Genomic DNA, 23,607 nt, shown 5'->3' with positions numbered 1-23,607 from the left:
GAGACTACAAGGGCATATGGTGCGGAGATATTTTCCCCTAAGCCTGGTGTTCAGATAACTGATAACTGGTCTCTTCACTTGGCCAAACTTAGCAGATGCTATCGAGGAGGACCCAGTCCAGCTGCCTCCTTCCTCACTGAAGATCAAGGGGCAAAGGCACCTACTGCAGTCTCGAGATTTGTAGCTCATTTTCAGCAACCACACCGATAAGTGCCATGTCTCTGCATGCCCAGCCTGTGTCTTGGACCAAGGCACTGCAACTGAGAAATGGAAGGGATATCAGGCTTTGTAGTGCTGTATGTATCTGTGCGTGTATGCATACATACAGATGTGTATGTAAGAAAATGTATGTAAATATTTGTAAGCTCTCCTGTGCATGTGTTGATTTGAAATAAGTTGCTAAAAGAATGAGGCTCTGCCATTTGAAAAATCTTTTTAATGCCTCCTTGTGCAAATGGAGACAGTGAACAAGCAGATACATTATGTTAATTGGCAAATAGTAGTTTGCTGGGTTTAGTGACAGAAAAATAAAATATTTCCTCAGGGCTTCCCAGCTAGTGAAGAAAACTACTATTTTTATAGAATCTCAAAGGAAATAAAATATTTTATGTTGTTCCCAACCCAATTTTTAAAACTAGATTGAGTTTTCAATAGCAAGAGGAAAGTCTGTATTGATTTTCTGAAGCTTCAATGAGGCAGCAACTTGCACTTACTTCTGTGTCTGAATGGTCACATTAGCTTCTACAAAATATCTCCAGTGTGTAAAGTTAAGCACACGGAGAGCCAGAGTCTTCATGTGAAGTCAAAGATGCACCATAAATCGCCATTGTAAAATCGCAGACGGGATAATTATGCAAAGCTTAACTGCACAACATTCTGCAGATTAAAAAAAAACAAAACAAACACATATGCTTTCAGCTAATGATTTATTTACTCGTATACAATTCTGTCAGCTCCACCGTTAGGCTCAGGCTTTGGAAGTCAGGCAACCTTCAGAAATATATTACCGTTTTTTGTTCCTCTTTTTTTTTAAGCTATTACTCTTCTGGGGAGACATTTGTATCAGCTGAAGTAGCTAACTGCTTTCCACAAGACAGAAGTAAAAAAAGAAAGTCATTCATGCAAGGAGAGTGCATGCTAGAGTCCATCTGCTCGCTATAGTGACAAACACAAAGGTTTGCACTGCCTGACACTCCTTTATTTCTTTTCATGGAGAGACGTAAGAACCCGCTACCTTCCCGTGCCAACCGAGCTGATGTTGCTCTTGAATTTGGCATGCACGCCAAGGATCCAAGACAAACCTAGCAGGTACTCTCTGCACTCGCCCCATGTTGCTGAGATTAGCTGAGTAGAACTTGGAAGTATTTTTGGCCTGTCAGGAAAGGAAGAGAATGATTAAATATTGACATAAAAAGATATTATTGAGAAGAAAAATGGAGGTAGAAAAAAGGGTTTCTGAAAACACTAATGTGTACTCAAAGCAATCCAGATAATTTCCCACTGAGAAAGCTGACCTCAGCTCCTCTCGGAGACAGGAGACAGATGGGTAAGTGTATGCTGTGTTAGTCACCACAGAAACAGTAAGAATATTTGATTCTCCACTGAAGAAACTTTTACTGGCTCAGGGTACGTTGCAGTGTTACAGCTTTCAGTTTATCCCTTGCAACTAATTATTCTCAAACAGATGGAGCGGAGAGGACCAGCCTGCGTGTGATGGGAAATACAAATAAATAAATAGCCCTCTCCTGAAACGATCTCAGCAGAGCAGGGATAGCTGACAGCCCCCAGCCACAGCGAGGACACAGGGCTGCCTGGCAGATAGCTGGGCTAGGAGGCAGACAGAAGGGTTGCCGGTTGTAGCCTGTACAAAATAAGTAGAGATACCAAAGGAAAATCTGCAAGTCTTTTCTTGAAAAATTAACTTGCAGATGTGTTAAGCCCACAGGAACACACAGGCTCTTTTTTTGGCCCCCACAGCAGTTGTTTCAAAGAACTGCTGAAAACAGCAGTGGAATGTTTTACTGAAAGAGATTTAAGCTTCCTCTCCTGGAAATTGCACTTGCTTTGGACTGTCCTGCATGCCAGAAAAACAGGCGAGACTACAAGAAGTCATCTTCTCTTCCACTAAGAAAACAATTTGCATTTACCCATTTTTTTTCACATTATAAAAAAAAAAAAAAGCTTTAATATGCTTCACTGTTTAAATGAAACCCCTGTATATGAAGGGAATGGTGGTTGAAACTGGCTCATTTCCAGCTCATTATGTAGTTAATGGAGTAGCAATAGGAAGGGGCAGCTGTAGCTTCCTTTATTGCACTGGAGATTGCTCCATCTTTTTTTTTTTTTTTTTTTTTTGAGTTTTATCTCCTCATGCTTTAGGTCTGCAAAGTTTAAGAGTCTGTTGTGAATCATTTTATATTATGTAGGCTCCTTTCTTATAATCCACAAGCAAAAAGGCAGAGCTGGTGATGACTCATTGTGCAGAAATGCGTGTCTCCTCGTAGCTCTGCCTCAGCTTCCCGACAATCGGCGTAGGACCAGCTTCTCCAGTAAAACTCCGTGCTGCTCTTTTCTTTGCACAGCAAAGTCAATAACACTTTTCCATGTTTGCCTTCCAGTTCAGGAACGAGTCACAGTGTCAAAAGGGTGGTTTATTAGAGGCTGGTGCAAACCCATATCCCCTGTTCCTGGCTAAAACAGGGAAAGAGATTGGAAAACACAACATCACATCTCTCCTTCTCCTCTCCTCTGCCGAGGAGATCCAAGTGCTGGACCCTGGAGCATCACACAGTGAGCACACACTACGTGGCTCTTGAAACAGATTCAGTGATTCCTGGGGAATTTACACCTGAAGGATGCAGCACCCTGATAAAAAGATGTTTAAACAAGCAGGACTCAGGAGCCATCACATCTCATCTTCCCAGCACAGCTGAAATGTGTGCTGCCAGGCTGCTGTATTGCCAGCTTCCCTCTGCATCCCTCCGAATGGTCCCATTTCCACACAGGGCCAGACGACTCAAAGTGTGTACAAACAAACCTGTGTAGAGCCATAAGTAAAGAGTCCCTGAAGGGTACAGTGCTGAACTTCAAAACTCAAAAAAAGCAAAGGACGTGTTAGCATTTTGCATTTCTTTCATGCTTTGCTGAATTATCTCTTGTTCTGTCAAACAGCTAAGAAAAATCTGCCCATTACATCTCCAGAGCAGGATTGTTATAATTGGCTTTGTGGTAACTTGTCTACTTCATAGGTTTTGACTTTGAATATTTGAAGTCATGAGAAATAACAAATAGTTGAAACCAAATTTCTACTCTGTTTTCTACTCCTTGTCCAACCAAATCAGTAACAAAATAAATTACATGAATAAAGAGCGAGTCATTGAGCAGATTAGCAAATCAGTAAGCTGTGTCTTGTCACCATTTTACTAATGACTCTCTTTTTAAATTCAGCATTATTAATGATTATCCATCCCTTTTAAATTTGTCTTCCAGATCACTAATCGCTCTATGCTTAAGAACCCTCTCCTGTTATATATCTTCTGATTTTGTTTTTGCTGGCAGCATGCATTTAACCATATGCTCAGCTTGTGCTGCCTGCCAAATTCCTGAATTCCAGGGCTTGTTAAGCTGTGTAAAATGTTGTTGTTGACTTGAATGTTAAGGAAAGTAAGTGACTGATTGCACTTGTTGTTGTAGCCATCTGTGTGCGTGAGCCAGAGCCCTTATCCCGACAGTAACCGTTAACGCAGACAGACTGCGACAGTCTCATGCAAAGTCGTTTGTTGTGCTGGAAATATTTTCTAGCACCCGCACTTCATCAGTAGACTTTTATGTAAGCAGAAATAATACCAGAAAGGGCCAGAAGCTGCGATCTTTGAGAAGAATTCATCCTGACTCGAGCTAAGAAAAACTTCCTTGATTAGGGACTGGAGAAATTGGTCGAAAGGCAATGGCGGGTTTCTTTAATGAGAGGAGGCAGTAAAGAGGATATCGGTATTGAAGCTACAAAGGCTTTTAAAGAAATGTGTAAACACCTTATGGGTTGGGGGAATTTAGCAAATTTCATGTTTTAGCCTCTGTAGAATAACTGTATTAAAAATCAGGTACGAGAAAAGAGAAAGCCTCATAGGTTGGGAGCAAATGCTCTGAAATGGGACTGTCCAGGGCTGTTTTCTGACGAAGGCTTCCTGGTATTTTGGTCAGTTTTACCGGGATCTCCAGGGAGACTGCAAGAGCTCTTTATTTAATATTATTAATGTCTAAAATGTGAGTTGGCTTTAATTTCATGCCACTCTACCGACCACATTTATTGCAGGCACAGGTATGCAGAGTTTTAGGAGCTACTGGGAAAGACAGTGCTGCAGAATGAGCTCTTGCCATCGCTGCGTGCAATAGCAGCGGTAGAATTTTACCTTTAGCCTCCAAGATTTGGGACTCTGCCATCGCTGTTAAATGAATCCCTATCAGTTATGTTGAAATCACTGCTGCAGACACGTGATGAAGGCATGTAATGCTGAGAGCAGTTCACTAAACTTGCTAGGCTTTACTTCTGCTAGCATATACGGGCATACTTAACATGTGTAAGTTTGTAAAATTTGAGGGAATTTGGGATCATGAGCACAATATGGCAATGGGTTTCATTGCTTTCTCCTGGAGAGGTGAAAAAAATCCATTATTTTTGCCTAAAATGAAGTTTGTTGTACCACAGCTTCTCCTATGATATGCTTTAATCACCTCATCATTCCATCCCCTGTCCAATTTTCTCTTTTAGCATTGCTTTAAAGGTCACTGCATCTGGCTGACACCAGACATCTTGAAACAGGATGGACACTGGGGGGCATGGAGTAAGTTTGGCTCTTGTTCTCGCACCTGTGGCACAGGGGTGAAGTACAGGACACGGCAATGTGACAATCCGCAGTAAGTTCACCTACACCCACGTTTTTCTAACGTGGAATGAATGAATGGTGAGAATCCTTGCTAAAGTGCTAGTACAACAAAACAGTAAAGCATGTTGAGTAGTACTTGTTAGAATTTCTACTTTTGGCCCTTAGCAAGTCATGAATCATCTTTATTTCTCAGTTTATCCATCTACTAAGCTGGTTATACCATTACAAGGATCTTGAAAGTGCTATTACATTATTGCATAAAGCATAAGTAAAACTTCAGAGCCCTATATATGTCTTATTCTAACATGTCAGTATGAAATAATGGCAATGATTTGCTGGATTTTTTTTTAAATTAATACAGCTTTTTGCTTTTTGTTTAATCCACCTTTCTGGATATTTCAACAAGAAAGTCTTATAAGATGGAATACGCTGACATTTTCAAAGTGCTTTCATTTCAAGTTGGAACAAAGCTCCAGAGATCAGAACCTTCCCCAAAGTTAATCTTAATAATATTGGTTTGCTTTGATAAAATACATGTGGATCATCTAGATGATGTAGAATTACTTAATTTCAGTAACGCTGGAACTATGACATATTTAATATAGATCTGTATGTACAAATGCTATTAAACATATAATTATTGCTATATCATAGAATATCAAGATCAAGGCAGCAAGAAGTGAAACAATATTCAGAATTAAATGATTTTACCGGAGAACTTTTGAACATTTTTGGACAGGATAAAGTGATTGAAATTGACTTTAGTGTTGAAAATAATCGTACTGTTGATTAAAAAACAAAACAAAAACAAAAACAAAAAAAACCACAACAAGTCAATTTTGACAACGAAGCTGCATTTTCTGATGGAAATGCTCTGTTAAGGAAAAATGTACCAGATCTAATTTAAGCCTTTATTACATTGGCAACATGAAAGTGACCTTTATAATTGCAGACTCAGTTTTAGTTGTAAAATCTGTCTTTGTGTAGGAAAGGCTAGTGTACTATTTAAAGTGTTTTCTGTGTTTCCTGGAAGAGGGTGCAAATCCAGATATGACTTGAGCTCTCTGTTGCTAGATGACAGAGTACCAGCGTGAGCTGCATGGCTGTCTGGTGGATACAGCACTCATCTGGGCTCCGTTTCTGGATTTGCTGCTGGCTTAGGGGTGAATGGGAATGAGTCGCTTCAGCTGCTTGTGCTTTCCTTTCCTGGGCCACACCAAGAAAAATGGGTTTTCTTGCTTATTTCAAGTGCTTGGAGGCTCTACTTGTAGAAATTGCTCTGTGAGAGCTAAAGAGCAACAGCGGGTTTTTAAATGATTGCTTCTTTTATCCCAGATGTGATGATGTATACAGAGAGAAATCTTTCCAGTGGTCTCCCAGACTGTTTCAACAGAAACAAATACCAGAGCAATCATTAAACTAGATCAAGTACTGATAAAAATAGGGGAAGGAAGTACCCAAAATATACCACTGGCTTCGTCAGTTCTTGTTGACATGACTAGGAATTAAATTGTGTCTCAGAGGATTTGATAGATGCTCCGTTCAGGCATTAATGGCAAAACTAACCATTGCTTTCCTTCCTCTGCAGTCCAGCCAACGGAGGCCGTACGTGCGTGGGGCCAAGCTATGAGTTCCAGCTCTGCAACACTCAGGATTGCCCTAAGGACTTTGAAGACTTCAGAGAGGAGCAGTGCAGGCAGTGGGATCCTTACTTTGAGTATCAGAACATGAAGCACCACTGGCTCCCCTATGAACACGTTGATGGTGAGCAGTCCCTCTTCTTGTCTTAAATGTGACTCAGTGAGGGCAGTGCCAGGCCTGGAGCTGGGTATTAATGGGGGCATTGGCATTGGCATTGCCATTGGCATGGAAAGCCAAGTTTCATAGAGTGATAGAATCATTTAGGTTGTAAAAGACCTTCAAGACCATCAAGTCCAAACATTAATTTGACCTACCAAGACCCATCACTAAACCATGTCACATGGTGCCACATCTTTGGTGCCACATCTGGGCTTCTCTTAAATAACTTCCAGGGATGAGGACTCCACCACTTCCCTGGGCAGCCCATTTCAATGCTCGACCACCCTCTCCATGAAGAAATTCTTCTGAATATCCAATCTAAACCTCCCCTTTTTTTCAAAAAGCCTTGGACCCTGTTCCCCAGTAACTGCTCTTAAACTGAGTTATCCTGAGATAAAAGGGAATAGCCGTGCCTGGAGGTGTGTGTGTCCCGCAAGGGCCTGTACTGGGAGGAGAGCTGCTGAGCATGAGCAGCAGTCATCTGGGAAAGGAAGTGAACAGGGAGTTGACAAAATTTTCCAGGGGTACAAAATTATTCAGGCTAATAAAAATACAGAGGCACACTGTGAGAACTGAGGAAGGACCTTACGATACTAAGTGACTGAATGTCGCAAATAAAGCGTGGCATTGATAAATGCCAGCAGCAGACTGGGGGAGGAAAAATGGTGAGTGTGTATATGTGCATGGATTTATACACAAGTTGGACTCTGAAGAGAAAGGTCTGGGGGTTGTGGGTAGCTTTAGCAGAACCTAAGCTCGGTGCTCAGTGACTGTTAAGAGAGGGGTAGAGAGCACTGATCTGCCTCCGTATGACTCCTTGGTGGTGCATGCCTTTTAAATACTCCGCTGATGTAGCTCAGGCTGTCCCCGTCTCACTGCTGCCCACTGCTAAAAAAACAACAGTTGAAGTAGAAGAGGCCCAAACAAAGCAAGCACAAGCTATAACTTCTGAATAGGGAAAATTTAAATAAACCAGGACTTTTAACCCTGAAAAAAAGTGATGGTTTAGATTAAGAACATATAGTTACAGAATTGTGAGTGGCCTGAAGAAGCTGCACACAAAATAATTACACTCTGTTTCTCATAACACAAGCCTGGGAACATCAAATAAAATTATCAGGTGGCAGGTTTTAAACAAATAAGAGGAAGTACTTTTCCACACAGCATATAATTAAAGTGGAATTCATTGCCATGGGATGTTGCAGATTCCAGGAGTTTTAAAACTGATTTAGGGAAATTTCTGAGAGGTCTTTAATCCATCAAGAACTATTAAACACCAAGATCCAGCCATGACTTAGGAATCCCTGAGCTGCAGTGTACAACAACCTTGGAGAATACACTAAGGAAAGTATCAATTTTGGTTTTGTCTTAAATCTTCCTGCAAACACCGTTGGGTACTGTTGGAGGCCAGGTACTGGTTTGGATGGGAGCTCGGTGGGAACCAGCACGATCGTTCTGGTGTTCCAGCATCTTGGCAGAGATCGCCTCCTAGAACAAAAATGTTAATTTTCCTGTTAACTTTTCTGCTGTACCTGACAGCAGAAGTGCAGCTAATTGGTTTTGGGGCATGAAGACTGTTGCCACGCTGTTGCCGTATTGTGTTGAAAAACGTACTTTTAAAAACCGAAAAGGCAGATGGCAATGATTCTCCACTTGTTTGACAAGCAGTCCGGGCTGCTCGCTGTTTTTAAACCTGGTCACTTTGTGTGAACGACAGGTCTTCCAGGCCAGGCCTGGCATGGCAGGAGACGGGTGGCAGGTACCTGGGTGCCCGGGCTGTACTCAGCCAGGAGCAGGTCTCCGGCAGGGAAAGGGTCACCGTGGGTGAATCCTTTTGCATTCCAGAGAGAGGACACTGCCAGAAGTTAACAGCAAATTGTTTGTAGTTAATTTGTCTGGCTTTTTTTCCTAAACAGTTCTCAAGGTTCCCTCATTCTTTTCATGCCATCTTGTGCAATCTGGGATTTTCAGAGCTCAGATACGGCCTCATGGCTCAGTTTCATGAAATTGCTTTGCTGGCACAGGGAGAGGGGAGGAACGCTGTGGCCCAGAGACCTTTGCTTCTGCTTAGACCTTTACTTAGCCTTTGGAGCCGTCTGCTGCAAAGACCACTGAAACTAATCAGACATCTTCTATTAAATTCAATGGCTTCTGGGTCAGAAACCAGCTCAGTGATGTCAGAGGATTGATCACTGGCCACTGCTGGTTTTCCACATAGCTGTGATATAAATTGCAGCCCCCCTTTGTGAGAATTCCATTTACCTCTGTGGCGTTATTAAAGGGAACAGCTTTTTTTCTTTTTGTGAAGAAAGGCCAGAGGATGGTTTATGCGTGAACTTTAATATATTTAAAACTGCCTTTTGTAAAGGTAAGGCATACCAGTGACATACTTTGTGCAGATAACACAGCCACAACTCTGAAGTGACATAAATCCATGTACTTGACATGCAGCTCAGCTGGGCACTTCTGACGCATGTCTGTGATGGGGACAGGGAGGTACATTTCATCCCGTGCCCAGAGAAAAGCCACCAAGCTGGGGTACAGCAATGGACAGGCAGACGCTCGCTTTTGTGCTCCCGCACCTCTACTATGCCAGACACCAGTGAATAGAAAGAGAAAAGAAAGAGAACAATTCACTGCAATTACCAGGGTCCCATTTCATTGCAGTTGCAAATTTACCATCCTTAGGGAGCAATGGGAAAGTTCTTTCTAAAATAAAGCCATTGGACAGGGCCAGTGGCACCCAGTCATACCTTCTGATGTTTTCATTTCCTTGCATGCAGTGAATGTATGGTATGTGGGGTGTGTGTGTGTGTGTGTGCACATCTATGTCTTGTGCACAGCTTAATGTTCCTATTGTATGCAGATCCATGGGTCTGTGATTATTGTGAACTTAACCTTAATACTCCTCCATTAAGATTCTGCACAAGAAAAGTAAAGTACCTGTTTTAATAGTCTAGACACTACATTTTTTGCAAGATGTATCTGCATTGTTCAGGAGCAGTAACAAAGGTCTCCGATGTACCAATACCCAGTGGCCATGAGGACATCAGCAGCAATAACAAGAACTTTATTAAAAGAGGGCAGAGGCCATGAAACTGTACAAGGGAAGAATGCAAAGGGCCTGTGAAGATTTATGTTAATTGAACTACTGTAATTGAAGGTTCATTATTCTTCTAAATGGTGGGAAAAGTGTCCTAAGATCTGATCATGTTAAAACAGCCGAATCTTTATTTGTTCCATCTAATAGGAGGGCCATCTACTCTTCACTGCCAAAAAAAGCACAGTGAATCCTATGATAGCGCTGGGGAAAGCAAGTGAAATGGGTAAAATGAAATAAACTGATGGAAGACAATTTTATTCAGCCACTGACTAGTCATTTCAGATTTATTTGTTGTTCTTGGTTCCTTGGAATGGTTTAGGAGAAAGAGGTACACTTGTCTGGCGGCTTGTGCGTGTATTAGTGGTTAAAAATTGTGTTATTCCAAATCTCTTTGACATCTCATCTTGCGTAATGATTTAAACCATCAGAAATACAAGTTCAACAAAGAAGGAGAATCGGCTTCTTATTTAGTGTGACCCAGCTGTCTCTGAAGACATTTTGGAATCCATATTCACTTAGCGTCAAACAACGGCTTTTAATGGCAAAACTGCTTTTGCTTTTTCAGATTTAGGTGCGCTGTAGGAGAAATTGATGCAGAAACATGCATCTCTCACAGGTAAAAACCTCTGCTAGATTGCATAATCTGGCGTGGAATTAAATGGAGGCCCCAGTGAAAGTAAATGATCTGTTATTTTCTAAGACTGTCTCCTAATAGTGACGCTTGGGTGCTTTATGGCTCATCAGTTTCCAAATGGGCACACAGCCTTCGAAAGGAGATAAGCATCGATGATTTATGGGGCACTGTGTTTTTCTGTGATGTGTGCAAGGAGTAAGAGGGAGTAATGAAAACACTGTCGTGTTCACAAAATCAGCAAATAAACTGTTGTAGCTGAACATTGCAATTCTGTTTTCCAGCTAAGGAAAGGTGCCACCTGTACTGCGAATCAAAGGAAACGGGCGATGTCGTGTATATGAAGAGGATGGTACATGATGGGACTCGCTGCTCCTACAAAGATGCTTACAGCATCTGTGTGAGGGGAGACTGCTTGGTGAGCTTTTGGTTACTTGTTTCAGAGCTTAGTATTGTGAAAACAATTTAAATGGTAGCTTGAATGTTTTCTCTCCGAGAATGAGTATTTAAGTAGGTATAATAACACTTTGGGCAATAAGGAGATTTCATTAGAATTATTGTCACAATATTATGTGTGATATTCACAGTTACCATCACACTGCATGTGACTCAATTCCAACAGCGCCTACCTACACAAGTACTATTTAATGTGGTATTTTAAGATGAACTATTACAATTAGCTTTCAACGAAAGCTTTTCCTGCTAAGGTTTAGTGGGGGTGGAATGTACAATGAAATATGAACATGCAGCAGCTTTCAAGGAAAGCGCTGGTAATATGTGACTGATGTGCATTCTCTCTGTACTTGATCAAGCTATTTTAAAAAAATCAATACCAGTTCCTCTAAATTGGGATCTGACGCAGGTCATCTGTCAACAGAATTAGAGGCTCTGACTCAGCAAAGCACTGGTGGAGGTTCTCACAGTTGCTTTGATTCCCCTGGAATTTAAGCATCTGCTTTAAGATAAGCTGAGGTTTGAGAGCTTTTCCTTAGCAGTGCTGCTTTGCTTTGGTATGAAGACCACTTTGAAGCATATTAGCAAAATCTCATCACCTAATTGACAGTTATTATAGGAACTGGAAGTACAAGTGTTAAAATCTAGTTAGTTGCTGATTTTCCAGGAAAATACTACAATTTGTACTTTGCTGAAGGAGAAGTCTTGCTTTTGGTATCTGAAGTAAAGGCTCATTTGAACTGAAACTTGGATAAGTAAAAATGACTGATTTTCTCTTTTGTGCACAGAAAGTTGGGTGTGACAGGGTCATAGGTTCCACGAAGCAGGAAGATAAGTGTGGTGTTTGTGGAGGAGATAATTCCCACTGCAAAGTGGTGAAAGGAACATTTTCAAGAGTACCAAAGAAACAAGGTCAGCGCATTCAGTGTTTTGTCTTAGGGAATTTGGGGTATTTTTGTTTGATCTCTTCTAGTATTTAAAGTCTCATGGAAAATACCAGAGCAATCACAAATAATTTACAGCATCCCTAATTCCAGTAAACTCTCTGGACTTTCAGACATGCCTAGAATTAAAAAATGAGACTTTTTTTCCAGTGATCATTTAAGTCTGCTGATATCAGGGCCTGCACATGCATAGAGAAGGAGGGCTTCGGTGTTCCTTGTTGAAGAGCTGTGGATTGATTTGTGCTGCTGATGTCACTCGGCTGCTCGGTCTGAGTCACGCAGTACTGCAGTAATATGTTGTCATCACTCACTGTCAGACACAAGCTTCCATGTTCTCTGTGGATGTGTATGGCACTTGAAGCACTTTTTATTCTGAAGCAAATTTGGTTTGTTGATGACACACAAGGCATTTTTCTTTTGACCCAAAGCCCTTTTTCCCTGTTATATTTCATCACCTGGCACAGAAATAGGGATGGGAAAGATGCTGGATTAGGTTTAGCTTCTGTAATATGCCCCGGTATTAGACAATAATGTTTGTTTAAATTCCTTAGACAGGCTCTTCCTGTTTGATGCATACTAACCAGTTACTATCTTTTTAAATATTGCAATAAAGGTCACATTAAGATGTTTGAAATTCCTGTTGGTGCAAGACATTTACTTATACAGGAAACAGACGCCACTAGTCATAATCTTGGTAAGTATGTAACAAGGAGGAAAAAAATCAGTCAGAATGTTTTTTCTGCTGTTTATTTTTGTCTCTGGAGCCTCACAATGTGTTTATGCATTTATTTACCCATTATCCTCCCACATCACATACCTCCTTCAAGTATGTTAAATTAGGAAACTTGTTTGGCAATGTGATTTCCCTGTGCTGTATTCTCTGGAGTCCTAGCAAGAACATCCCTGCATGTGTGAAAGCTGCTGGAAGAGGAGCTGAATTGCTTTATGGGTTGCAGTGCATTATCTTCATGTACGTCTCTCACAACATGCTTCCCTTCCTCAGTCATTTCCCAGCTTCATCCCAAGAGCAGTGGGTGCATTCCCTGCGTTTCGGATTCTGCCCCATTGCTAGCAGTATTGACACAAGGCAGCCCAATCAATCACACAGCTTAGGAAGTAATTGAAATCCTCTCCTAGCAGTGCCATGTAATCGATGAGAAGCAGTATCTACTAGGCTGTTATTAATTGGAAGTAGATTCACAGTGAATGGCCTACTAATTGTATCATGAGTCAGTCAAACTTCTTGCCAGTAAATGCTTCCCATCCTGCCCCATGGAGCAGGAGCCATCACTCAGGTTCAGACGAGGCTCTTTGTCAGTGTGGGGCAAGCAGTGCATGGGGGAACAAAGAGCTGGCTAGTGCTGAGGCGGGGGGAGCCCAGTTAGCTGCTGGAGAGAGAAGAGAGTTAAAGCTTGGCAGTAAATAACAAACAGTCCCTGCTGCTTCTAATGGGGAGAGCAAATTTTCCATCTCAGGAAAAAACAAAGAGTCCTAATACAAAGGTGGCCGAAGTCTCTCCAGTTGAAGGATGGGACGCTCATTACAGTTGATCAAGGAGTCACGTGTTGTGTGGAAGAGCATGTTCCTGCAGAGCACCAGGAGTTTCATCTGGGCTGTATTGTTATCAGGGCTGTATCTGAGCAGAAGGAATACAATTTCCAGCCTCCCTCTCCCTTGTAGCAGGGACTGCTGTGGGTTAGCCCAGTAGCCTTTCTCTCATGGAGCAGTAATACAAGATGTGAAAGAGTTGAGGAGCCACGGGACCCCCAGGTGGTGGTCAGATTAGCTCAGATTTGGCCAGTGGGTTGAGAAGTCATTAGCTGGGAGCAGGCAGAGACAGGCGCGCACACTGCGGTTGTGCTGGCCTCATTTCTCTGGCAAGGCAGGCTATGAAAAACCAAAAAGAAAAGGGCGATTGATGTTTCTGGAGCTGAGCAGGAAAGCGTTGGCAGTTCAGTGAAACACCTGAAAAAGTCTTTCCAAACCTGTGAGGGAACAGAAGGAAATTGCACACTGCTGTGCCTGGCCTTTTCTGCTTCTTCCACTGGGACATGAGCACACAAAAACAGAGGTGAGAAGTGAACCTTTACTATTCACGTTTCTTATGTTGTTTCTAGCAATTAAAATTCGCGAAACGGGAAGATTCATTCTAAGTGAAGACAACTACGTGCCAGACTCTAAAGTATTTATTGACATGGGTGTGGAGTGGGAATATCGGAATGACGATGATAGAGAAACCGTGCAGACCATGGGGCCTCTGCGTAATGGAATAGTTATTCTGGTAAGTCAAATGAAAACCATCTTCCATGGAACACAGTGTCAGGATTACAGAGTCATAATGTGCTATAATATATTTTAGATTCCTCTTGTGATTTACAAGAAGACATCTGTTTCGATTGTAAGACAATAGAAGATGTATTTCAATTCCTTTCTCCTAGTTCACTGCTCTGTACACGAATTGTTATAACCCAGGATTACGTGTTGAGCAACCATTTCTCTTGATTATTTCCTGTGAGTAGCCAAGAAAATGGTCACTGAATAAAGACTCTTCAGCCCAATTACCATATCTGTTATGTGATCATTAGTTTAAAAAAAAAATCAAAGTGATTCGTATCAGATAGATCTAAGGACTCCTCCTGTCCATGTTTTGAAAATGTATCATGCAAAGCCCAGTGCAGGATTCTTGGGCTTCGAGGCTGTTTGCTAGAGCATAACCAGTTCTGTACTTTGAAACCCTTGTAACTATATTATTTTTTCATTGCAAAATAGCAAATGATAGACTACAATAAGTAGGAGTAGTTTGATTCAGAATCCTTCTGAAAGCAGCTATAATGTGTTGGTCTGCACCAGCTGAACATCAAAGGAAGAATAAATGTTATTTTCAAAGGACCAATATTTTACACTTTATTCACATTGAGTTATGTTTTATTGCATTTGTCTTGGTGCAGTGTGATAGCAAAAACTCTTTCTAAATAGTTTATGCTTCTATCAGGATAAAGTAACAAGCCTCACAGAATTCCCAAGATTATCATAGGAATATTTGCATTTTATCAGAAATCTAGGCATTTTTCTTCACCTCTTTCAGTTATTGGTGTATTTGAATTTGCCTTTTCTCTTAGTGGAACTATCCATTATCATTTTAGTAGAACATTTCCTTCCTTTATGATGGGATGTGGAAAAAATTTAGTATTGTGAAGTCAGTCCAATGCTGGCAAGAAACATCAGTCTAAATCAACAACAGTCTTTAATACGCAGTTTAGAAACTCTGTGTCACAAGGAGAGAGATACTTTTTCATCAGGAAAAAAAAATGTGTTGAGTGCAGCTAAAAGGTTTAAATCCCTCTGGGGTTGTTTTTGTATCTGAACCGTGATGATTGCTATTTCATGTCATCTCGCATAGCTTCTGATACCAGTCTTTAAATCTTTTTTTCTCTACATCTGTTTTGTTTACTAGGTGATTCCTCATGGTAGTGCCAAGATATCTCTGACTTACAAGTACATGATCCATGAAGATTCTTTGAATGTAGATAACAATAATGTTTTGGAAGAGGATTCGGTATCGTATGAATGGGCTCTGAAGAAATGGTCGCAATGTTCAAGACCTTGTGGGGGAGGTAAAAACAAAAAAAAAAACAAACAACAAAGCAGAAAACTGAAAGAAGGAACACCACGTATGGAATTCATTGCTACAAGATGTTAGTGAGAGCAGGAGTATTGGAGGGATTCATTTAAGTTACAAAAAAAGATAAATAAATAACAAATGGTGTTAAAAATCTGAGTAAAATGGCTCTTGGGGCAGATCTGGGATGACTCATTTCCGACTTGTGTTTATTAAACTGAAAAATTGTACAAGTGTGCAAGATTGGGTGAGAGTCTCTGAGACACGAGGGTGCCAAACATCGTGGTGCAGCGGGGACAGGCCTTTAATAAATCTGCATTCTGTGATGTGGACGTTGCAATGTGACAATTCCTCCTTTGGGAGTCAGAGCTAGGCCCTGATCGGTGTCCACCAGTGACGGCAGGTTTCAGCCGCTCAGTGTGGCTGTGCAGGATTGAAACACTAGGTGGTGGTGTTTTTTGCATTATAGCCTGTAGTGAACAGCAAAGGGGATGAACAAGTCTGGGTGCTAGGTCTACAAGAATTCAAGTGTTTATTCAGTGCAATTGACGGTTCTTTTGTAGCATGTTCACCTGTAGCTCAAACTGCAGCCTCTGACAGTGTGTGTGCAGTTTTGTTTGAAACCTGAGTCCCGTGTAAGAACTGCTAGTCCTGAAATTAAGAGGAGTGTCTTTCTTCAGGCTACCAGTTCACAAAATATGGCTGCCGGAGGAAGACAGACCACAAGATGGTTCATCGGAGTTACTGCGAGTTGATCCAGAAGCCAAAACCCATTCGCAGGGTGTGCAATCTGCAGGAGTGCTCCCAGCCCATGTACGTATTTCTTGGAGCCCACCAGCACTGGTCAGTGGCGCCTGTGATAAGCATCACACACCCAACTAGCTATTATCAGCTGAAAGAAGGTAGTTTAAGCTTGATCTCTGTTTTTCCAACTTGATGTATGTCTTCAACTTAAGAGCTCTTAAGGACATCTGTACATCATTACGGAGACCCAGGGCTGTGAGGGTGTGATGCTGTATTCCGCTTGTAGAAATACCATTCCTGGGACTGCTGGCTCCTATGACTTCTAAAATAAGTTGGATTAGAAAAGACGTGCTATCTTGATCCAAACATTTGTGTTTGGGCCATCTTGAGGAAATAAAAAATAGACATAAATTCAGTTTATACCAGTTGATTTTACACAGTGTGAATTAATCACATAAGAACAAATTTACTGAGTGCTACATAAGAAAATCAATGTCATGCATGCTCTCAAACCCAAATCTTCGTGGAGTTCACAGCATATTTTTGGACATGTAAATACAGGGAAAAATATTTGGCCTGCTTGGTTTCTCTGGCTGTCCTCATGTGGCATGGTCCACCTGGTGTACATTCATCTTTGCTGTAGATAGTCAGTTGTTATGAATATTTTTATTTACATTTTTCAGGTGCTTTTTTGACTGGCAGCAGGTTACCCTGCCACACGTAGGGCTCTTATATTACTTATTCTTTATTTTTTATTCCTTATATTGCTACTGCAACAAGGAAGGAGTATGTTGATTTCAGATTTTACCTCTGGAGACTCAGTCTGGATTCCAGGGAGCACAGCAAATAAGTAGAACATATCACACAATATTTCCTAACTTCTTTTCAAAAGAGATTTGAAAAAGAAAAATCAAGAAACGATGCCCCATAAACTCAGCATGGGTCAGGATTTAACATTTATTTATTGGAACTGAAGTAATGACCTAATGATCATATCTCAGACTCTCTGGAAAGGACTTTATTCTTCTTTCAGCCACAAATATAATTGGACCGAGGTACCACAAAGTCTCAATAGGATCCTAAATTGAACTTGGATTCCTGAATGTTTCTCTTGCCTCTGTTTCTACAGAATAGCATCGGAGCATTTCGCACTTACACATAGGAGAGGCAATTATTTAAGAGATTTTATGAAGCTCTGCAACACCCAGAACCACACTGATATGCTGCTGCTTCATGGTTAATGGGAAAAAAATCAACTTTGACTCAGAAATCACCTTAGAACTCATGGCTGTGAGTTCCACAGCTTGTGTAATTTCAATAGGTTACAAAGAGAAAGTGGGATGATTGCCACTTTACTTTTTGCTTAACTTGGGAGCTTGATGCATTTCTTTGTGCTTATGATATTTCTTAACTATTTCTAAAAACAGGATTTTATGAATACTTTAGGAAAATCACTTAATACTCTGGATATTTCTTCAGTGAAGTGTTCATCTATGCCGCCTTAAAAAACACGTGATATTTTCCAGTGTCCAAACTGATTTACACGTTTTAAACTCAGACCTTCTGATTTTTGATGAAGTTTTGCCTTCCCCCAAAACCAAACATTTATGATGTTGGGATTCACTCCTGTGGGAACCCAGCTGTGGGGACGGCAGGTGCCCAGCTCATGCATGCACCAGGACCTGGAAGCTCAGCAGCACCCTGGGGTTGGCTGCTTTTGACTTTAAAAATTACAGACCATAACTTCTATGCAGTCTTGGAGGAGCCAGCTTAAAATCAAAACAAATGAAGCAAAGCAAGAGTAATGCTTATCTGAGAGATAAATGAGCAGAGGCTTTGTCTGCACTGTGGTACTTCAGCAGAGCTTTGATTGTACAAGTACTCACAGGGACCATCTGACATAATTATACTAGTGGCAATGTCATACTGTCACAGCTGGAAAGCACCTCACAGTAATAAATAAACCTGTATGCAAGAAAAAGTTGGATCTAGTGTCGGCATTAGTATCATATTTTAAAATGGTGACTCAATCCCTGGACCAAAATGGTAGTCCTTCAAAGCTGAAATTTCATATTGCGGCTATTCAAAGCACTGGCTCCTTGGGTTGTTTTTAATGCTTCCTTACTTTTCCTTTCCAAAAATATGCAATTCCATTCTCTGTTATGAATTAAACATGATTAAATTTGTGTTTGGGAAAATGCATTTTGAATGACTGAAAGAAAGGCAAGAATAATGGGAAGTTAAAGGTTATGTAAGTGTTCAGCAACACACATTCCTCTTAGTTCAAACCAATGGAATTAGTGTATTTTCAAGCTTAGTAAGGGAGGCCATTTATATTCAGTCTGAGATCATTTAGGCTTCCTTCACATTAAAAAAAGGCAAATTTCATTTTATACGAGTTTTTTTCGAGGTTATTAATGGCTAAATCTGCTTTAACATTCAATAAAGGTGATGGATTTCAATTAGTAAATGGATCTAATACAGTTTTCTGGTAAACAGCTTTGACTGCAGTATAAAAAAATTGTAAATCAATTCTAATTATAGTGGTCAGATCTGCTAACAGGACAGCTCAGAACCACATGGCATTGTCCTACCAGTATGGAAAGTAACCTTTGGATGCATGTGTGTACCAACTTAGGAGAAAAAAAAATCAGAGATACTAATTGAAAGACATGAGTTTGAAGATCTAGGTCTTATTAGTGATTTTTCAGGGACGTGATCAAATAACACCTCCCAGAACTCTTTACTGGTTTGCTTATCATCTTCCTTTTCCATATCAGAACCAGTACTAACATCCCGTTAACGCCCTGATAAAGAGTTACACTTCAACAGACAGTTTAAATACATCCAGTTTAGGAGGCAGAGCATTTTATTTAACTTGCTTTCTCTTTACTGACGCAGATGGGTTACAGGAGAATGGGAGCCTTGCAGCAAAAGTTGTGGGAAAACAGGATACCAAGTGCGATCTGTCCGATGCATCCAGCCCCTGCACGACAACACAAATCGGTCTGTTCATACCAAGTACTGCAACAATGATCGTCCAGAAGGCAGGAGGCCTTGCAACCGGGAGCTTTGTCCAGCACAGTGGAGAATAGGATCCTGGTCACAGGTCAGTTTCTTTCTGGGGGCCTCAAGCAACTAATTTCTTATGAGAAAATCATGGAGAGTTCGTTCTGTGCTTTCTATTCCAGTGCTATTTAAGGTGATAAATTAACACCTGCACAGAGGGTCTCTGTCTTACGCTGTTACTAATGTGATGGAAGGTGAGTTGGGTGGAGAGATGGTGGCAGTGAACTGCCCAGTGAAGCCATCCTGCAGTGACGATGGATGATTCAGACCCTGTGAAGCCACCTCTCTCCATATATGATGTCAGGGTCAGGAAAGCTGACTTCTGCCTGCTCTTTATTCTGCTCACAATTGTTTACCTGTTGACTTACGCTGAGAGAAGGGCAATTAATTCTTTTGTCATTGTTTTATTGTCTTTCAAGTAAAGAAGACATCGAAGTTTTCAGTTACTGTGGTTAAGGGCAGCTAAGAAAGTTAGGCACCAAGCTCATGGAGATCAAAAGGTGCAAGCGTCTTTGATGTAAAGGCCTTCAGAAGATTAACAGCTCAGTCTCATAAGGTTCTTTCCATAAGCCAAAGGACAGAGTTTTTTTTACCTAGTTTCCTAAGGAAACACAGGACAACTATTCACAGAGCAACTTCTCTTCTACCCTTTTTTTGTTTACCACTGCTATGGGCAAAACAGGATTCAGTCATTCTTATAACAAGTGTCAGGAGCTGAGCATTTTGTGCTTTTCATTGCTGGCTCTTCGGCACACTCCTCGTGTGAGCAAGGAAAGTAATACCACTGTGCACAGACTCTTTCTTGCTGCAGCGTTTAGTAGAGTAATAAGAAGCTTCATCTACAAACCTTTGCAGTTATCTAATGGCAGGAAATGTGAATACAATATTGTAACATTAAATTATTCTTATAATTATGATATACAGGATCTTTGCATTTCATCTCAGTATTTCCCCATTAAATTGTTCTAAAAATATGGCTGTATATGTAGATACAACATTTCATTTTGGAACCATGCCATGTAAATATACACAAGCCATTTTTGTCCTCCCTAGATTTAATAGGTGTCACAAGGAATGCTATCCCTGGTGCACACTATGAATAGGTGCCTCACGTTTGCAGTTGTTTCTATACTGCTTAGACCATTAGCTCTTTCTCAGTGTGTTTCATAAATACTTGTATGCCACAAAAAGCAGTAACACCTCCTCTTGTTTAGTTACTGAAGGTACTGCTCTGGTTCAAATACTGTACCATGTCAGCTCAAATCAAGTGCAGTGGTTTAAAATTTAAAAAATAATTTCTAACCTATTGTTTTCAAAGGGTGACTCAGAGTCTAACTGGTGCATATTCTTTCAGTGCTCCGTCAGCTGTGGAAATGGCACACAGGATCGCCCAGTCCTGTGCCGGACCAGGGACAATGTTATCGGCCTTTGCAAAGAAGCTAAACCAGAGACCGTAAGGATTTGCAGACTACCTCCATGTCCAAGTAAGCGTTTGACTTTTCTAACATATATTACTCACTGAAAATAAATAAAGTTGATTGCATTTATTTGGATGCACTTCTGACAGGTAAACTACTTAATGCTAATATTTATCTTTCCTTTTCCTCTATTCAAGGAAATGTTTCCGATCCTTCCAAGAAAACCTACATGATACAATGGCTGTCGAGACCTGATCCAGACTATCCCATCCAGAAAATATCTTCAAGTAAAAGACCCATTTATAACTCTGCCTTTGCCCTTAAATGCATGCCACATCGAATGTGGACTTTGCCTTTTGCTCTCTTCTTCTCTCTATGCGGAAAATTCCCTTGACTTTGCCAAGTTTAAATCTTGGGCTGAATCTTTTTTTCACACCAGGCACTCGGTGCTCGGTGTCTTTCTTCTCTGGAGCTTGTGTAGCACTGGTGGTGGAGGTCTTGAAGTGTTGGATGTGTGAAGTTGGATCTCCACAGTATGTTGCAGTCCTCTGAAGGGAAGCTGGGATCAGTTTGCTTGTTGCTTGGTGATGGTGAAAAAAGGCTCTTACTGGTTCATGATGTTCAGTTTGATAGCAAAACTGAGAACTTATTGTGAATGTGATCACATCACAATAATGACACCTTGTAGTGCTAAAGTTCTCCTTTATCTGAAGACCCTAAATCTCATAACTCTAGTTTCAGTTTTCTGACAGGGTAGGCTGTTGAATGACAGAACTTATTCATTCCATTTTCCTTTGTGGTGCTGTTGCTTTACTCACCCTTGCTGCTCATTTTTTATTCCTGACCCTAACATTTGTGTTTGTGACCTGTGGGAGGGCTCACTGACACCAGACGCTCAGTTTCTGTCGGTACTTGAAGTGCTGCTATGACGCTGTCTGCTCTCGCCAAACTCCTGTTGGTGGTTTGAAATATTTTTCCTTTGTGAAAAGCTGCATCCATTTTCCCATCGCACAATTTTTGCCAGTTTTGTTTACTTTCGCTTTAGAAACAAAGACAAAGGCAAAACGGGCATGGTCCATGTTGGAGGTTGTGTGGTGGTTCTGTTTACTCGGTTGAGGCAATATGACATTTCATTGACTACGATGTCTCCAGCTGCTCGGCGAGGAGCTATTTATACTCATTACATCTTTGGTCTTTTTTCACCATGTGCATGTCTGACTTGACTGGTACGGTTTGTGCGTGCGTGTGTGTGTGTGTGCTCTATAGAAGTGTCAACTGGCAAACATAACAGTGTGAACTACTACAGAATTACCTCAATTTTTATTGCTTTTTTTTGCTTAGAAGAAGAATTTTAGAAAAATGCCTTAATGTTGAAATGTAAATGGCATTAATTTACCAGATCCAGCTTTAAATATAAACAGTACACTGGTACCTTGAGTTAATCTTCATATGGAGTGTTTTTACTTGAACGATAACTATTACAAGGCAGTAAATTTAATCCGAGGTTAATTTGCACAGTGCATATCCATACCTTCATAAAGACAGGGTTGTTACCTGACTTACTGAAATCTAACTGGCATTGTTGCTTCACCGTACGTGTTTGTGTTGAGGATTTGGAATTCACAACTCATAAAACTGTTTGTGACAGTCAGTAACAATAGTAGAAACGTATCAGTTTTAAACCTGCAGTCTTGGAGCAAATTACTACCTTATTGCATTGATCATGTTCTTTACAAAAGTGGCATTTTTGAATCTTTGGATCTTCAACAGTGTAGCACTTCAAACTTGTCATTATCATGTGATCACATATTTAAATTTTGCTGTTAATATGATAATTTCTTGAAACATGTTAACAATTTACATGACAAGGTGAAAAAGCAAAGACACGTATCTGGCACTGAATACTGTTATGTAAAATAATTGATGTTTAACTGTATAAATATATTCATGACTGTTACCTTTAAATAGACAATGTTTAGTGATGTTTCAAGAGATGGGTGGCTATAGAGAATGGTGCAATAAGGTATCTGGGCATTGTGCACTATGTCTATATGCACTTTGGTTTATCAGGGATATTTTATTAGTGTTTTGTATGTATTTAACATAATATTAAAGATGTGCCAATTCAGTTTGCTTTTCAATATTTTTTATGAGACTAATGTGTACCAAAGTGACTGTGAAACTGATTTATTTTTTTCTTACTGATGTTTTGAAGATATACTTCCAGTCTGTCATGCATACTGCAAGTAAAAATAAATAAAAGTTCAGCAAATCTGGATATTTTGGTTTGGATAGAAGATTAAATTTTCATTCTGACATTCATAAGATACAAAGTTTATTTACATAACTTATCAGATGTCATTAAGCATATTACTTAATGCAGTTTTATTTTCATGCATTTTTAAGCTGACATTACAGACTTTGACAGAAAAAAGGCATTTTTCTAAAGGTGTTTTTAGTGATTCTAACAAAGCCAAGAACAGATCTGCCTTGTTGAAACTGCATTTAAGTTACGCTTGTTGACTTCTATTTTGCAAGCCATTTAGAGAAGCTTGCATTAAAGTGATGCAACACAAGGCAGAATGTTCAAAGGGGATTCTACGTGGTATGTAAAAAATATGTAAAGCTGTATAGGCACATGCAGTCCTTTGTATAGCGTTACGTCTGCAGATACTAACAGTTCCAGTTTTTAAAGGCTGGTCTGAAAACCTGTCCAAAACCAAAATACTATTCTTAGGTTCCTAAGGAAGGAATTGTTTTCCTTTTCCAGCAGCCTCACAGTTTAGCATTTGCAAACTATGAAAATGAACTGATGCATTTGAAAACAAGAATAAGGATTGTTTTTCTGCAGCAAATGCAATGATTAGGGCATAAATACAGTGCAAGAAAGGTGTTTCACCTTTGTCAGTCATTGGTAGAATTTGAAAGCAGCAGCAATAATTC

General features: G+C 40.4%; 1 protein-coding gene across 7 annotated transcripts in view; it reads left to right on the top strand.

The window, feature by feature from the left end:
* The window catches only part of ADAMTS2 (ADAM metallopeptidase with thrombospondin type 1 motif 2), a 179,939-nt gene that overhangs the window by 149,431 nt on the left and 6,901 nt on the right, over positions 1 to 23,607 (top strand). For all 7 annotated transcript variants that reach the window (XM_080555685.1, XM_080555690.1, XM_080555686.1 and 4 more), the window contains 11 exons: positions 4,769 to 4,914; positions 6,472 to 6,647; positions 10,702 to 10,835; positions 11,659 to 11,782; positions 12,428 to 12,508; positions 13,932 to 14,095; positions 15,269 to 15,428; positions 16,114 to 16,246; positions 19,079 to 19,286; positions 20,601 to 20,730; positions 20,862 to 20,951. In XM_080555685.1, the coding sequence (XP_080411811.1) occupies positions 4,769 to 4,914; positions 6,472 to 6,647; positions 10,702 to 10,835; positions 11,659 to 11,782; positions 12,428 to 12,508; positions 13,932 to 14,095; positions 15,269 to 15,428; positions 16,114 to 16,246; positions 19,079 to 19,286; positions 20,601 to 20,730; positions 20,862 to 20,951 (1,546 nt within the window). The remainder of the gene's footprint in view (positions 1 to 4,768; positions 4,915 to 6,471; positions 6,648 to 10,701; positions 10,836 to 11,658; positions 11,783 to 12,427; positions 12,509 to 13,931; positions 14,096 to 15,268; positions 15,429 to 16,113; positions 16,247 to 19,078; positions 19,287 to 20,600; positions 20,731 to 20,861; positions 20,952 to 23,607) is intronic.

Source organism: Anser brachyrhynchus, assembly GCF_964034855.1.
Source record: "Anser brachyrhynchus genome assembly, chromosome: 14".
In the NCBI taxonomy this organism is placed as follows: domain Eukaryota; kingdom Metazoa; phylum Chordata; class Aves; order Anseriformes; family Anatidae; genus Anser; species Anser brachyrhynchus.
The sequence above is the reverse complement of the archived record's forward strand: the minus strand, read 5'-3'. Positions and strand labels throughout refer to the sequence as shown.